Raw genomic sequence first — 17,579 nt, 5'->3', positions numbered from 1 at the left:
TTGGTGAGGGATGTTAATGTTATAGGGAGCGAAGAGTGTGTGCAGCAACACAAATTATTGATATGTGACATGGTGCTTAAGGAGTGAGTGATGAAGAAGAGGACCTTTGCACCTGGGAAAAAATATGGAAGTTGAAAAACCAAGCAGTAAGAGATGCCTTCCATAGCGAGATGAGTAGTATGGTAGCTGAACAGGGAGCTGTTGACAGAGGTATTAACCCTTAGACTTACCAGTGACAACCTGGGTCGTCATGCGTTTGTCAACCTTTGACGTCAGTATGATGACTTTGCCCATCATCCGATGTAAGCTCTAAAGAAATATTTAGGGAGTCGTCGTTTTTGTTAGGTGCCGGGCAAAAGTGGGTGGAACTAAGCCTGCCACAGCTGGTGCATACTTGCTCACTTGGTTTGCTCAGCTCAGTGTGGTGTGAGGTTCCTCACAGGTACGATGTACACCTCTTGACTTCCCGCCAAACACTTATGCTCCTTTTTCTCATGTATATATATTTAAGAAAATACAACAAATGATGCATTATTGGAAAGGAAATTTATTCTTCTACGTATTGAAGCAAAAAACATTATTACTTCTTGAATAGTTTTTTTTGGGTGAACAATTTTTTATAGGACAGTGCAACTCTTTAGACAGTGTAACTTTTTTTGCATTTTATTTTGTATATACAGTATTGTCTTTTTGGACAATGTATGACAGACCAAAAGTCTTCATCTTCAAAATGAGACCAAAGTGGCCTTTCTATGATGAATAGTAACGTTCCTATGAGTGATAGAGGTAAAATATCACTACGCAACTGTTCTGAAAGCTCTCAAGCAAGAGTTATGCGTCTCATCCAGAATTTATGCTCACCCCTTTATGGGATAGGGTTAATGACCAGTACAGAGCTCTCAAGGACAATCACTTATGAACCACTAGGAACAGCTGTTGCTGTGGGTAAAGTGGAAATATCTTAAAAGAAGTTCCTAGAAAAATCCACGAATATGTGCTCACAAATAGCAAAGGTTGACTGTACCACCATCAACCCTAGATACCATCACCTTTGTTTTATCTGCATTTACTCTCAAGCTTTTGTGCCCCATGCCATCTCTTCACTTCCTAAATCTTTCCTCTGCCTCTCTTTCATTCTCTGCAGTCAACTCCAAATCATCAGCATACAACATCTCCCACGGGAGTCCATTTCTAAAGGCACGTGAGAGGGTATCAAGCATTATTATAAACAACAAGGGGCTCAAGACTGACCCTCTGATGCACACCAATATTCACAGAAAACTCATCACTCAAATCTCCATTCACTCCCACCTAGGTGCAAGTGCCCACATTTATAGCTGTAACCTCTCTTGCCAGCCACTCCTTGATTTCAAGCTTTCTTATTGCCCTTTTCACCACCTCCCCAGAGACTCTGTCAAAAGCGTTCTCTATATCAACAAAAACAAAGTACAGTTGCCTTTCCTTTCCTATATACATTTCCTGAAGCTGTTGAACAATGAATGTGGCATCAGTGGTCTCTTTGCCTGGCGTAAACCCAAACTGCATCTCATCAATATTCACTCTTTTTCTAATCATACGTTCTAGAACTCTCTCCATTATCTTCATTATCTGGTACAAAAGCTTTATGCCTATAATTTCCTTTTTTCAGGGCATCACCCTTCACCTTGTGTACATTTACAATTGCACTTCAGCTAATCACCTGGGACAACATTCATATATAATTGTATTTATCAAGTCAGTAACTAACCGCACTCCTATATCTCCTGAGGCCTTCAGCATTTTAGTAGCCAACCCAGACATACCTGCTGCCTTCCCCACATGCATCCTGCCTATTGCCTTGCTCACAGCAGTAGCTTCAAGCAAAGGCCAAAGGCCAAACACTAGCTCTGCTGGCTCCAAACCTTCCGTGTTCTAGTCAAACTCCTCGTTTAGCAACTGATAATAATATTCTTTCCAGGCATCTTTAGTATCCCCACTGGTCACCACTACCTTTCCTTCATCATTCTTCACACTCTGCTCACCTGTGATATCCCTGTTCTCCCTCTTCATCTGATTCTTCCTTTCCACACTATATAGGTTATCAAGTAAAAGTCTCTGAGAACCCAGTAAACTTCTTTTCTAGCCCTACACTTGGCAGCCAAGCTTTCCTCTTTGTTACCACCTTTTTCCATTCCCAGAAATGCCATCTTTTCTCCTTTACTGCAGCTTCTACACCCTCATCCCACCACCAAGTTACATTGTGTCTTGGGGGGACCCCTTGTCCATTGACACACTGAATCAGTAACTCTCGAGAGTTGTTGTTCTTGAGGGCTCTGTAGCGTTCATTAACACTTCTGTCAATGTCACCTTGTTCAGCCCACTCTGCTTATCTCGCTATAGAAAACATCCATTACTGCTTAGTTTTCCAACTTCCATATTTTCCTCCTAGGTGCATAGGTCCTGTTTTTCATCACGTACTTCTTAAGCACCATGTCACATATCAGTAACTTGCGTTGGTGTACACACTTCTCGCTCCCTATATCTTTAACAGCATAAGGGACTGAATAGGGAGGTTGCCAGAAATCATGCAGCGTGGAGATCTCTTCTGGTCTACTACTCGCAGCCTTACTCCTAACATTAACACTTCTAATCTTCTGCACCCAACTATCATCCCCAATCCTTTGCACATGCCCAAACCATCTCAATCTGCTTCCCCTCATCACAGCACCCATACACTCCAGTCCCATCCTACCCCTCAGCTCCTCCATCATAAACCTAGACCCCCAGCCCTCACACGCAGGGAAGCACTGGACATCCATCTAATCATTGTCATCTCTGTACGTTTGAGCCTGCTGACATCCTCTTCTTTTACTGCCCAAGTCTCACTACCATACAACATTACACTCCTAACACATGCTGCATATAAAGATCCCTTAGCATGGAGGAAAAGCCCTCTCATTGTCAGGAGAGGCAGCAGCTCCCTGAACTTCTTCCAACCACTCTTCATTCTAGCCACAGAGCTAGCTTCAGCCCTACCTCCAGCACATAACATATCTCCCAAATAACAAAACTCTTCCACACACTCAAGAAGTCTCACCAGCAAGTTCAATTAGCCATGCAAGTTGAAGGTCTATTGTATTTTCATTTGACAAGATGTCCCAAGACTGTTGGAGTTAAGAGGGGAAAACAAGATCTGATGAAGTCTAATGGTTTAAGTGAGTGAAGTGAATGAGAACATTAATACTGTACTCTACTTAAGCCAAATTTGCTTTTGTAAAATTCTAGTCCTGTATGGCTTGTAAAATTTGTGTATTTAAGGAGCACCAAAACATTGTTTTCTTCTCAACTGATGAACCAGTTGTGGCATGTCATGCCATTTTGAATTTGTCATGACTGCTGCCGTCAAATGGTACCAGATGTTTTCCACCAAAGAGCCATATATAGCTGAAAAATGTCCCTCAAATTTCTGCCAGTCAAGACCACAGCACCAAAACTATATTTTTTCTCAGCTCTTCAGCCAGTCATGGCATGCCATACTTTTTTGAAAGGGTCAGGGAAATTTCTCAGTGGTGGCAGTAGTCATTTTCCATAAAGAGACAAATTTAGCTGAAAAAGGCCAAAAACACGACCTTGATTACTTGGACACATTCACATGTGTGGTGTGGACACCTGTTGTTTGAGATAGTTGGGTGTACTGTATCTGCTGTGATTTTTTTTTTTTTTTTTTTTTATTCAGCAGATTACATAATTTTGAAATGAAACTGTTACCATATATGGTAATGTAAAAGTTGACATTTGAAGCAGAATTTTGACTGGCCAGATATGAGGGCCATCTTATAGGATGGGTCAGAGATGGGGACCTCAGAATTTATGACATGAATTATTATTATTTTTTTTACTCATATTTACTTTTCATATTTCTAGGCTTCAGTTGTGGATTAGATCATATTGTGTCAGTAGTTTTATTTCACATATGGTTGAGAAACACAGTATGATGCCCATTCATTTGATCTTGTAAGCTTTCATCCTTGGCTAATATCTTTAAAAGCTGCATTTTATTGACATACAGCTGAAAATCTAACAAAAACAAAAATATTCTGTTTACAGTGCAAAGCTCATCATCATACATGTAATACAGTAAAACATTGATATAACAGACTTCAGTACAGTAATCCCTTATTTATCTGGACATGATAGAGCCAAAGGCATGTCCAGGTCATGGTAACATCTGCATAATGAACACTATTCCCCTATTATACCCAGACCCTGCCTATACCCAACCTCCAACCTATACCTATTTGTACAGTACCTGTTCTTAATTTGGCAGTATTTTCCAGTCATTTCAGGCATATTTAGACGTCAAAACACACAGAGAAACATCTAAAGTAATGCTAAACACCAAGAAAACCATGCAAAAAAAAAAATGCTGAAAACCAAAAAACACCCTACCTTTCACTACTGTAAGGACAGTACCCCTCCTTATTTTGGCAGTTTTTTCCAGTCATTCTGCCATATTTTGACATCAAACCATACATAGGATTCTTCAAAATAATTTTGAACATCAAGAAAACCATGCAAAAAAAACAAAAACAAAACAAAAACAAAAAACACCATACCTATACACTACTGTATGTACAGTACCTCTCCTGATTTTGGCACTGTTTTCAGATCTGTATGCCATATTAATACATCAAAACACACAAAGGAATATCGAAAGTAATGCTAAACAACAAAACCATTAAAAAAATTCTATCTATCTATTGCCAGACGCCTCAATCCCGTTTGGGGTGGCCACAAACAAATCGCCTCCAAGTCGCCCTGTCCCCCGCCATTTCACTGCCCTGCTTCCAACTCACACCCCCCTCTCTCATATACCTTTCCACCCCATCCCTCCATCTCATCCTCGGCCTCCCCCTCCCTCTTCCCCCCTCCACCTCACTCATATACACTCTCTTCGTCAGTCTTTCACCCTCCATCCTCTCCACATGGCCAAACCACCTCAGTGTGTTCCTCATAACGCTTCCTATCACATCCACATCCACACCCTACCCATTCATCACTGCATATACAGTACCCCTCTTAATTTTGGCACTGTTTTCAGGTCAGTCTGCCATATTTTGACATCAAAACACACATAGGAATATCCAGAGTAATGCTAAACACCAAAAAAAACATTGAAGACCAAAAAACATCCTACCTTTACACTACTGTACTGTACATACAGTACCCCTCCTAATTTTGGCACTGTTTTCCAGTCATTCTGCCATATGGAGACATCAAAACACATATAGGATTATCCATATTAATGCTAAACATAAAGAAAGCAATGCACAAAACAAAAATCCATAAATAACCTGAAGATGGTTTGAAAGTCAGTTATCTATGAAGAGTGATTGCTCCTGGGGCACAAAAAATTCCACGGCCAATTATGCCACCGGAAATTGGTTATATTGGTATAAATGGCATACCATCATCTTCGCTGGTGTTTATAGTATGAGATAAACTAGTATAAATACATAAAACTGATAAGTAAAAGTACAGAAATCCAGTGAGAATAAAGTGTTCTGGAGTAAAACCTACCTTCTTATAACTTCCCACCATCCTAGTGCAAGATATTGCCAGCACCTTCCAAGAGTTAAGCATATGTCTAACTGCAGAATTTCGTTAGCATTATCATGGATTTTGCGGGATTTTGATATGACCAACAGTAGTCAAATAAATCACAAAAAAATTTAAAAACACGTGTCAGTGTTATCACCACGAAGGAGAGCAGAGACTGAGGGAGTGAGGGGAGAGCCAGGAGGGCATGGAGGAGGGATGGGATGGGGGTAGATGCAAGGTTTTGGGCAGGATTCTTCTCCTTCTGTCAGGAGGTGGACAAACAAATCAAGAAAACCATGCAAAAAAAAACAAAAACAAAACAAAAACAAAAAACACCATACCTATACACTACTGTATGTACAGTACCTCTCCTGATTTTGGCACTGTTTTCAGATCTGTATGCCATATTAATACATCAAAACACACAAAGGAATATCGAAAGTAATGCTAAACAACAAAACCATTAAAAAAATTCTATCTATCTATCTATCTATTGCCAGACGCCTCAATCCCGTTTGGGGTGGCCACAAACAAATCGCCTCCAAGTCGCCCTGTCCCCCGCCATTTCACTGCCCTGCTCCCAACTCACACCCCCCTCTCTCATATACCTTTCCACCCCATCCCTCCATCTCATCCTCGGCCTCCCCCTCCCTCTTCCCCCCTCCACCTCACTCATATACACTCTCTTCGTCAGTCTTTCACCCTCCATCCTCTCCACATGGCCAAACCACCTCAGTGTGTTCCTCATAACGCTTCCTATCACATCCACATCCACACCCTACCCATTCATCACTGCATATACAGTACCCCTCTTAATTTTGGCACTGTTTTCAGGTCAGTCTGCCATATTTTGACATCAAAACACACATAGGAATATCCAGAGTAATGCTAAACACCAAAAAAAACATTGAAGACCAAAAAACATCCTACCTTTACACTACTGTACTGTACATACAGTACCCCTCCTAATTTTGGCACTGTTTTCCAGTCATTCTGCCATATGGAGACATCAAAACACATATAGGATTATCCATATTAATGCTAAACATAAAGAAAGCAATGCACAAAACAAAAATCCATAAATAACCTGAAGATGGTTTGAAAGTCAGTTATCTATGAAGAGTGATTGCTCCTGGGGCACAAAAATTCCACGGCCAATTATGCCACCGGAAATTGGTTATATTGGTATAAATGGCATACCATCATCTTCGCTGGTGTTTATAGTATGAGATAAACTAGTATAAATACATAAAACTGATAAGTAAAAGTACAGAAATCCAGTGAGAATAAAGTGTTCTGGAGTAAAACCTACCTTCTTATAACTTCCCACCATCCTAGTGCAAGATATTGCCAGCACCTTCCAAGAGTTAAGCATATGTCTAACTGCAGAATTTCGTTAGCATTATCATGGATTTTGCGGGATTTTGATATGACCAACAGTAGTCAAATAAATCACAAAAAAATTTAAAAACACGTGTCAGTGTTATCACCACGAAGGAGAGCAGAGACTGAGGGAGTGAGGGGAGAGCCAGGAGGGCATGGAGGAGGGATGGGATGGGGGTAGATGCAAGGTTTTGGGCAGGATTCTTCTCCTTCTGTCAGGAGGTGGACGAGCACTTTTACCGTACATTTACACGTGGCTTGTGGTCTGTTAGACTCCAAGTGGCCATGCGGAAACACAACTCTTGGTGACTTAGGGACTTTCAATGTTTGGTAGAGAGGCGGATAGCCACTGTCACCGAACATTTACTCATGGCTTATGGTTTGTGTTACAATCCCAGGGGCAGTTCGGAAAAAGTTAGCCCAGTGGCCCTGCGGCTTTGGACATTGGGTGGGGATGTGTACAGACGTTTTGACACTTCATGTGGATTTCAACCATATCACTTGGGTGCTGGAGGTTTGTTGGGAGCGATCAGACGAGCATGCGACTTTGACCATTCAGTACAGGGGCGGACAGATATTTTAGCTCTGGTTGTGGGTTACAGCCTACTTTCTGCTCATGGCTTGAGCCCAGCGATACTGAATGTTTGAACATGTCGGCTGGCTGGCCAAAGTTCTTAGGGACTTGTACGTCCAGATAATAGCACGTGAATTCTAATAATGGTATAATAGAGCCAAGGTCCAGCATCCAGATAATGAACATGTCAGGATTAATGAGGGGACTACTGTATACCGGAATCCACTTTTATCGGACTCGAGGAGCTGACTGGACTAAATTTTCATATATTGGAAAAATTCCGATAAAGCAGAAGCACTATGGAATGCCTGACCTCAGTCAGGAGTTTATCAGTTTATCAGTGTACAGTACAATATTATTATATATATTATACATTTGATTTTTGTAGTGAATGTATAGTACAGTACACTGCTGCAATGGTAGTGAAAACAGTTGGTGAAAACGGTGAAAAACCGTTGGTGCAATCCAAACTAATGTCTGATATATTGGAAAAAGTCCGGGTTAGCAGGGGGAAGTCCGGATGTCACTTTTATCGGACTGGCTTGGATCACAATTAGTCCTGTATCCTTCACAGACAGTTTCATGACTAGCACACAGGTAGATCATCATTATGGTTTAATTCTGATGCACTGGCTTTGGCCTTATCTTCACTGTTGTTGTTCTCTTCATCTAAATTTCTTCATAGTATACTGTCTTCTTCACCATCCATTGTGTTAGAGATGCTATCCACTGTGAATAGTGTAATGAAGTATTCAGTGATGATATATCCAATTTTTTTTTTTTTTTTAATTATTTCAATGAATGCCTTGGTTCAAGTTACACTTACGGTAACCCTCATGGCTGATAGATTGGGGGGTAAACTTACACCTTACCCATACCTCAATGATTAGATTTTTTTTTTTTTTTTTTTAAGAAGTCTCAAATTAAACATGAGATTGACTTTCATGTTGCCATATACAGTGCATTCTTGACCATGAGTGTAATAAAGCTTAGATATGATGTTCATTTCTTCAGTACCTTATAAATACAGTAGGACCTTTTAGAAGGGGATTACATTAGTGTTACGAAGTTGATAACTGATTAAAATGGACTTTGTGCATGTGTCAGGTTCAGGAGCTAGAAACATTGGTGAGAGAACAGTGTGAGGCAGAGACGAAAGCAAGAGCAGTGGCATCACAGCTTTTACAACAGGTTGAGGCTGCACTGCTGTCATCTGGCCTCCAACACCACCTCACAACTGCCCTTACATCTCCTAGGAGGTTAGTGCTGTTTAGATTTACATAGTACAGATCATATATTTCATGTACAGTATGTGTTCCAGTATTGTACAACTTTTTCCATAAATTAGTTGCTGTCAGTTGAAGGACTGGCAGATCAGCAGTATTTCTGTATTTTACTGCTGAATTATTAGCAAAAACAAAACAGTACCTAATGAGGACCACATATAATAAGGTCTTCCTGTGCACTGCCATTCATCATATATACTGCAAATACTGTAGCCTCAGACTTCCCGTGATGGGTGGGAGGAAACTGCACTCATGAATTCCTGTCTTCTCAGATTTGAGTTCAAAAAGAGATCTGAAGACAGTAAATCCTTAGTATAGGTATATTTCAGAGATATTTTCCATTTCATGACCCATTTCTTACATCTGATTCTGTAAACTGGAGGAATCTGGTAAATCAGCTTCATCACTAATTTATTTGTCATCAGACATCAAACAAATTCAGATCCTCATATTTGGGACAGTTAAAGTATGGGATGAATTCCTTTCATGCCTGTCATACCCCTCATCTTGTGTTCTAGCACTGTAGTCCACTGCCATCCTGAAACCTCTTCCTCATATCTGTGGACATCTGTCTGTATTGCCCAGCAGTTCTTGACATTTCATTAACTGATATCATTGTTTTGTGCACACTTTCATGACTGTAATCTATTCCTTGGTCGAATTTTTGCCACCTGCTACAGAGATAAATGGAAATAATACAGTGTGCCTTTAGTCTTGATTAAAAATTCTTACCAGTGGCAGAATAATTTCCCTAAAAACGTTCACTCACAAGTGAATTATGGCAATGGTCACTCCCTCAACACTCTTACTGAGTGGTCCATAAGTTCATCAAGCTGTGAGGCATGTGACACTTGCATCAGTTCCCTCTTGCCCATGTAGCTAGGAGGCAGTGTCTCAGTTCCTAACACAATAATACCGAGCAGCCATGCAGTGAACATTATTTTGTTAAGCACAGTGTATCCCACCTTTTTCTGCAATTTTCTACAGTATTTCCACGTATTTCAATGGATTTTACTTCAATGCCTCTTTTTTCGCGCTAGAAAAAAGTTTCCAAGTTGTTTCACACTTTGTGAGTTTCCCCGCACTTCGACACTCCCAACCGGCAGACGACGCGTACCGATGCTTATTTGATGGTGGCCATCTTGTGACTACTGATACAGCAGCCCATGTCACCAAGTAACTAGCCCATCCACCCTCAACACACCTTCACCTGCCACTCAAGCCAGTCTTCACTTTACTTCTGGTAAGGATTTTTGGTGTTGCAGCCCTTTATAATTGTTTTAATGTCTTTTCAGGTAGATGTTTATTGTGTTATGCTGTTTTATCACTAGTAAGCACTCTTCATTAAATTTTGGGTAGGGCCTGTTTGGTGTTATAGTACTTTCTGATAGGGTAGGGACAGTGAGTCCTTGATAAACGAAAACCCAAAGTACAGTAAAACCTCGATATAATGGACTTCAATATAGCGGAATTTGCTTTTATCGGACTTGAGGAGCCAAGTGGACTAAATTCTTTTGCATCAGGGAAAGTCCAATAAAGCCAGAAGAGTCCTCTCTTGGAATAAACGAATAAACAAACAAACGGAGGAGATACCATAACATCGGTTCCTCCACTTTCCTCCTCCATACCTTCCCTTCCTCCCTGTCCCTCTCCAGTGAGAGAGAGAGAGAGAGAGAGAGAGAGAGAGAAGGTAAAATTGAAAATGAAAATAATTGTAAAAATGAGAGTAAAAGTGAGAGTGAAAGAGAGCACACAAGTAAATATGGAATGTCAAAGTCAACAGAGAGAGAGAGAATAAATACAGAAATGACAAGTGGCGTCCCCGTGGCATAAACAAATGAGGGAGATAGGCATAACCTTCTTCCCTCCTCTTTCTCTCTCCTATATTTCCTCCCCTTCTCTCTGTCTTCGGGAGAGGTGAAAGTGAATGAAAAAGTGAAGGTTAGTGAAGGCATTTGAAGGTGAAAGTTAAGGTAGTGTGAAAGTGAAGGTGAAAGTGAAACTGAAGGCAAAAGTAGAAGTGAAAGTGAAGGTGGAAGGTGAAAGTGAAGTCAAAAGTGAAAGTGAAAGTGAGGGTGAAGGTGAAAGTAAAAGTGAAGGTGAAAGTGAAGGCGAAAGTGAAGTCAAAAGTGAAGGTGAAGAAGGATGGTGAAAGTGAGGTTGAAAGTGAAGGTAAACGTGAATGTGAAAGTGAAGGTCTGAAAATGAAGTTGAAAGTGAAGGTGAAAGGTGAGAGTGAAGGTGAATGTGAAGGTGAAAGTGAGGGTGAAAGTGAAGATGAAAATGAAGGTGAAGGTGAAAATGAAGTCGAAAGTAAAGGTGAAATGTGAATGTGAAGGTGAAAGTGAGGGTGAAAGTGAAGGTGAAAATGAATGTAAAAGTGAAGATGGTGAAAGTGAAGGTGAAAGTAAAGGCCAAGGAGAAAATGAAGGTGAAAGTGAAGGTGAAAATGAATGTAAAAGTGAAGATGAAGGTGAAAGTGAAGGTGAAAGAAAAGTTGAAAGTGAAAGTGAAGGTGAAGGTGTGAGTGTAGGTGGAGGTGAATGTGACAGTAAAAGAAGGGAGGGCAAAAGTGAAGGTGAGTGAATAATTGTAAAGGTAAATGTGAAAATGTGAAAGTAAGGTTGCAAGTGAAGGTGAAAGGGAAATTCAAAGTGAGTGATAGTGAAAGTGAGTGTGAAGGTGAAGGTGAATGTGAAATGAGCATGGAAGAGAATTTGAAAGTGAATGTGAATGTCAGAGTGAACTGAAAAAGAAGGTAAAAATGAATGGGAAGGTGAAGATGAAGGTGACGACGAAGTCAAAAATATGTGAAGTAAAATAGAAGTGCCCAGTGCGGAGAGAGAGAGAGACAGAGAGACAGAGAATAAATGCATGAATGGCAAGCAAGCCTCTGTGCATAACAACAGGAGAAGTCAAGGGGGGAGTCCTGATGTCGTTTATATCGGACTTTCGCTTTTTTCGGACTGGCTTAGGCCCCAATTAGTCCGATATAGTGAGCTTTTACTGTACAAATTTTCGTTGTTACAAAACCGATTAATATAGGACAAATTCCACAATATGAAAGTATGTCTTGATGACACGAAAAGCAATACGAAAGGAAATACAAAAAATTGAAAATGGGCGCTCGCTTGTGGCGAGGAAATGAACTAACCCCTCTCTGGTAAATAATTTTTCATGCGCCTCTCAGTTGAGTCCACAGTTTCAGGACAATTCGCCGTCAGGTCAGCTCACTGTCACAACAATAACAAGACAATTCGCCATCAGGACTTTTCATCGTCAGGACAATTCCCCGTCATTTATTTACATATCAGTTTATTTAGCATGTATATTAGTTTTTGTGTTATATGAGTTATAAAGGTGATGGTGGTTTATTCTTTTTATAATAAATGTAAAATATGGCATCAAATAGTTGGTATTAATGGAAAAAAATATAAATACATTGAAACATGAATCAGGTGACGTACGATGTTTCACTTCATCTATCTATTGCCAGACGCCTCAATCCCGTTTGGGGTGGCCACAAACAAATCGCCTCCAAGTCGCCCTGTCCCCCGCCATTTCACTGCCCTGCTCCCAACTCACACCCCCCTCTCTCATATACCTCTCCACCCCATCCCTCCATCTCATCCTCGGCCTCCCCCTCCCTCTTTCCCCCTTCACCTCACTCATATACACTCTCTTCGCCAGTCTTTTACCCTCCATCCTCTCCACATGGCCAAACCACCTCTGTGTATTCCTCATAACGCTTCCTATCACATCCACATCCACACCACAATGTTCCTTTATATCCTCATTCGTCAGCCTGTCTCTCCACGTGACTCCACAGGCTCCTCTTAAATAACTCATTTCCACTGCTCTCACTCTTGACTTGTGTCCTTCCAACAATGTCCAAGCTTCACTTCCGTACGTTAGAGTTGGTATCACAATACTGTCATGTAGTAACTTTTTCACTTCCATGCTCACTTCCCTGTTTCTTATCACTGCTTTCAAGGAACCAGCAACCTTTCTTCCCTGCTGTACCCTTTCAAGCACTTCACCCTCCAAACCTCCATCCTTACTCATCACACTACCCAAATACTTAAACGTACTCACATTTTCCAATTCCTCACTTCATCATTTAACATAAAGCTACATATGAGACATTGGCATTTATATAAATGCCTAATAACCTCAAGTGAACAATCGACATACTCAAAAACTATATGAATAATCTTCATATTACGTCTACATTCTCAGCTAATCAATAGTCTCAACATGCTGCATCCAAAAATTACAATAAAAATGACTGAAGACAGCTATGGGAGACGCCAGTGTATAACTCAGAGTTGGCTACAGCGAGGCAGAAGCAAGTTAATTATTGACTGCAAGTGATAAATAACATCCAAAGCCTACGCTGTTGAATGAACATAGGCCTTGATAGTTCCCCATAAAATTAGTTATTATGATATTAATCAGTTAATATTAAGTATATTTACGGAATGACAGGAAATCGTCTTGGGTGTGAATTGCCCTGACGGGGAATCGTCCATGTTTTGATGGTGAATTGACTTCATGGCGAATTGTCCCAGAACCAAGTTCACGTCCCTCCTCGCAACGTTGCTGCACGTGAGGATATTTTCGCAGCTCTACGCCTTTTCAAACTGTTTAGACATGCCTCCCAAGCACCCTACATCATGTCCAGCACTAGGGGAGCCTGCTGCAAAGAAGCAGCACTGTACTCTAATCCTGGAGAGGAAATTGGAGGAGGGGCAGGGATTCTCGGAGACTGGGCGTGCTTTAGGCCTTGTAGCTTCCACCATTGGGACTGTGACCAAGAAAAAAGAGATGTACAGGAAAATGGCCACCTCATTCTTTACATCTGCAGGTATTCCATACTTTTTCAGGTATTAGATGTGTAATGGATGCAAGAGCTTATAGAGGTTGGGGGAGTGGACTTTCTGACCACTACTTGGTGGTGGCCAGAATTAGGATACAAGTAAGATGGAGGAATAGAAGAAGGGAAAGACGAGAGGAAGGAGTAGTTGCAAGGAGAGTGGAAAGGTTACAAGAGGATAAGAAAAAGGCAGAGTATAAGAGAGAAGTGGAGGAATGATTGGGCAAATATGAATTGGAGCAGATGGGGGACGTGGAAGGTGTGTGCAGGATATTTACAGAAGAAATATGTGCAGCATGTGATGTGGTGTGTGGGAGGAAGAGAAGACGGAGGGGGGTGCAAGGAACAGCGTGGCTTCAGGTGAGACAGGCTGTGGCACAAAAGAAGAAAGCATACAATGAATGGATGAGAAATAGGGGCGTGGAAGAAGTTGAGAGGCGGAAGAGAGAGTTATATGTAGAAAGAAAGAGAGAGGTGAAAAGATTAGTAAGAGAAAGTAAGAAGAGAGTGGATGAGGAATTTGGAAGGAATTTGAGTGTAAAGTGGAGGGACTGTAAAAAGATGTTCTGGAAAGAGGTGAAGAGAGTAAGACAGGGTGGAAGTGAGGTTAGCAGGGGAGTGAAAGATAAAAATGGTAGATTGCTAGTGGAGAAGGAAGAAAAAGTGAGCAGATGGAGAGAACACTTTAAGGAATTGTTGAACATAGAGGATGGAAGTATTGTGAGTATAAGTGGCTGGGGAATGGCTGGGAGAAGGAGGGAGGTGAGAAGACAGGAAGAAATCAGTAGGATAGAAGTTGTGGAAGCAATGAAGAAAGTCAAAATGGGGAAAGCCCCAGGAATTGATGGAGTGTGTGGTGAAATGCTGAAGCATGGGGGAGAGATAGTAGTAGAATGGATGTGAAAGATGTGCAGATTGGCCTGGGAGGAAGGTAGAGTCCCGGAGGATTGGAAGTCAGGTATAATTATTCCCTTATACAAAGGAAAAGGGGAAAAAGAAGTGTGTGGTAATCATAGGGGCATTTGTCTTCTTAGTATAATAGGAAAAGTGTATGGTAGGATACTTATTGACAGAGTTAGAGAAAGAACAGAGGAATTAGTTGGAGAAGAACAGGGAGGCTTTAGGAAGGGAAGAGGTTGTGTAGATCATATATTCATTCATAGATCTTTAGTGGAAAAGTTTCTAGAGAAGGGAAAGAAGTATGTGGCTTTCATGGATTTGGAGAAAGCATATGACAGGGTGGATAGACAAGGATTGTGGAAAGTATTAAGAATATATGGAGTAGATGGGAAGTTGTTGAATGCTGTGAAGAGTATGTATGATGGTGCTAAGGCTGCAGTGCGTGTGGATGGTGAACTAAGTGAATTTTTCTCTTCGGAGGTTGGGTTGAAACAGGGATGTGTCATGTCTCCATGGTTGTTCAATCTGTTCATGGATGGGGTAATAAAAGAGGTACAAGGTAGGGTAGTGGATGTTGGAGTGGCCCTGGTGAGAGAGGATAGTGTTTGGAAACTCGCTGTACTGTTGTTTGCAGATGATACTGTGTTGTCGAGTGAAGACGAAGGGGAGCTGCAAGGCTTGGTGGATGAGTTTGGGAGAGTGTGCAAGAAACAGAATCTAAAGGTGAATGTAGGGAAGAGTAGAGTGATGGTCTTTGAGAGAGGTGAAGTCAGTGAATGTACAGCGAGGTTGGATAGTGAGGAATCAAAAAATGTGAGTACGTTTAAGTACTTGGGTAGTGTGATGAGTAAGGATGGAGGTTTGGAGGGTGAAGTGCTTGAAAGGGTACAGCAGGGAAGAAAGGTTGCTGGTTCTTTGAAAGCAGTGATAAGAAACAGGGAAGTGAGCATGGAAATGAAAAAGTTACTACATGACAGTATTGTGATACCAACTCTAACGTATGGAAGTGAAGCTTGGACATTGTTGGAAGGACACAAGTCAAGAGTGAATGCAGTGGAAATGAGTTATTTAAGAGGAGCCTGTGGAGTCACATGGAGAGACAGGCTGACGGATGAGTATATAAAGGAGCGTTGTGGTGATGTGGATGTGATAGGAAGCGTTATGAGGAACACACTGAGGTGGTTTGGCCATGTGGAGAGGATGGAGGGTGAAAGACTGACGAAGAGAGTGTATATGAGTGAGGTGGAGGGGGGAAGAGGGAGGGGGAGGTCGAGGATGAGATGGAGGGATGGGGTGGAGAGGTATATAAGAGAGAGGGGTGTGAATTGGGAGCAGGGCAGTGAAATGGTGGGGGACAGGACGACGTGGAGGCGATTTGTTTGTGGCCACCCCAAGCGGGATTGAGGCGTCTGGCAATACATAGATAGATAGACTTACTTCAAAATAAGAGGGGTAAAGTTTAGGTGGGGGGTCCGAGGGGGTCCTGGGATGCATACCTCCATTTCTATGTATATTTCAATGGGGAAAATTGTTCCAACATACGAACTTTCGGATTATGAAAGTTTTTTTCGGTCCCTGTCCCTTTCGTTTATCAAGGGCTCACTGCACGTGTCCCACCGGAAGGCTCCTCTATTTTTCTCATTGATTCTTAACTTCACACTTCGACGTTTCACATTTAGCGAGGTTTTGGCAGAACATCCAACCTGCGAAAAATGAGGAAATACTGTACTTTAGCATCACCGTGCACAGGTTTAGCATTCCCATTTGCAAAAGAAGAAGAAGGCAACATATTCAGTGGACCTTTTACAGTGTTCTTGATCTTCTTAATTGAGATGAACTTGAAAAATTAATATAGGTGGTGATAGTGATGAATCTCCCATAAATTTATAGCTTTATGAGGTGACTTTGTTACCCTAGGGGAAGAGAAGCAGAAGCAACTCCTGCCTGGGAACCAAACTTCCTCATCCTACCTTGTGTCCTATGAGAAAGATCCCAGACCAGCTTGGTGATACGCTGTTGCTTGAACAGGGGCAGCTGCTCCCTATACTGTTTTTACACACAGGAAATTGACTGTGTGGGGGTCATATTCCTCCTCCTCACACTTGCTGGATATATTGAGAGCAATCCTGGGCCCCAAGGATGATAAATTTGCCTGGTTTGCTTCCTACTCATCGTGAACCTAGATGAATGCATGGATCATCAATGTAATTCTTCCAGAGAATGGATCCACATCATGTACACTACACTACACTATAGTTATGAATAATGGACAACACCATAGCACATGGGCATGTGCTAGGTGCAACACCTCTCAAAGCACTTATCTTGTCACACCAAATAAAGAAACTAGGTATATATAATCAGAGCAAAGCTGATTTTCATGCTTTGAGAAAATATTTCAGGGAATATGATTGGAGAGAGTTTAATGAAGAAAAGGATGTAGATAATAAATTCTTTCATTTTAAGGAAACATACACTGAGGGTGTCAGTAAACATATTCCCAGATATGGAGCTATTTTTGAGAAGGAAAAGAAATGGTTCAGTGGTGGATGTAAAATAGCAGTGAAAAAGAGAAACAAAGCTTGAAATACAGTAAGGAAAACTAAGCGTAAATCAGCATGAGAGAGATATAAAATTTTTAGAAATGATTATGTGAGGATTAGAAGAGAAGAACCACTATATATGAAAAGAATATATGGTAGTGAATAAATATGGAAATGATCCAAAAATTATTTAGATGTATATAAACAGTTGAATGAAAATTAAAAGTAAAATTGTAAGATAAAATGATGATAATAAAGAATATGAAAAAGAAGGCATGTGTAAGATTATAAATGAGAAATTTCAGACAGTACTGTTTTTGTGAACAAAGATAATTTTTGGAGATTGGAAATGAATCATGAGATTGTGAAAAATAAAGTAAATGAAGTTAAATTTGACCCTGATGAGTTTTTGGAGTTGATGAAAAATGTGGATATAA

At 41.0% G+C, this 17,579-nt stretch overlaps 1 protein-coding gene across 1 annotated transcript in view; it reads left to right on the top strand.

The window, feature by feature from the left end:
• LOC145401057 (uncharacterized) overlaps positions 1 to 17,579 on the top strand; it is a 601,394-nt gene that overhangs the window by 17,747 nt on the left and 566,068 nt on the right. The window contains exon 3 of the mRNA XM_080273430.1: positions 8,645 to 8,796. Coding sequence (XP_080129556.1) covers positions 8,645 to 8,796 — 152 coding nt within the window. The remainder of the gene's footprint in view (positions 1 to 8,644; positions 8,797 to 17,579) is intronic.

This window comes from Coenobita brevimanus, chromosome 54, assembly GCF_032717465.1.
Source record: "Coenobita brevimanus isolate Jiangsu-jjx chromosome 54, ASM3271746v2, whole genome shotgun sequence".
Lineage (NCBI taxonomy): Eukaryota > Metazoa > Arthropoda > Malacostraca > Decapoda > Coenobitidae > Coenobita > Coenobita brevimanus.
This window is presented reverse-complemented; position numbering and strand designations above follow the sequence as displayed.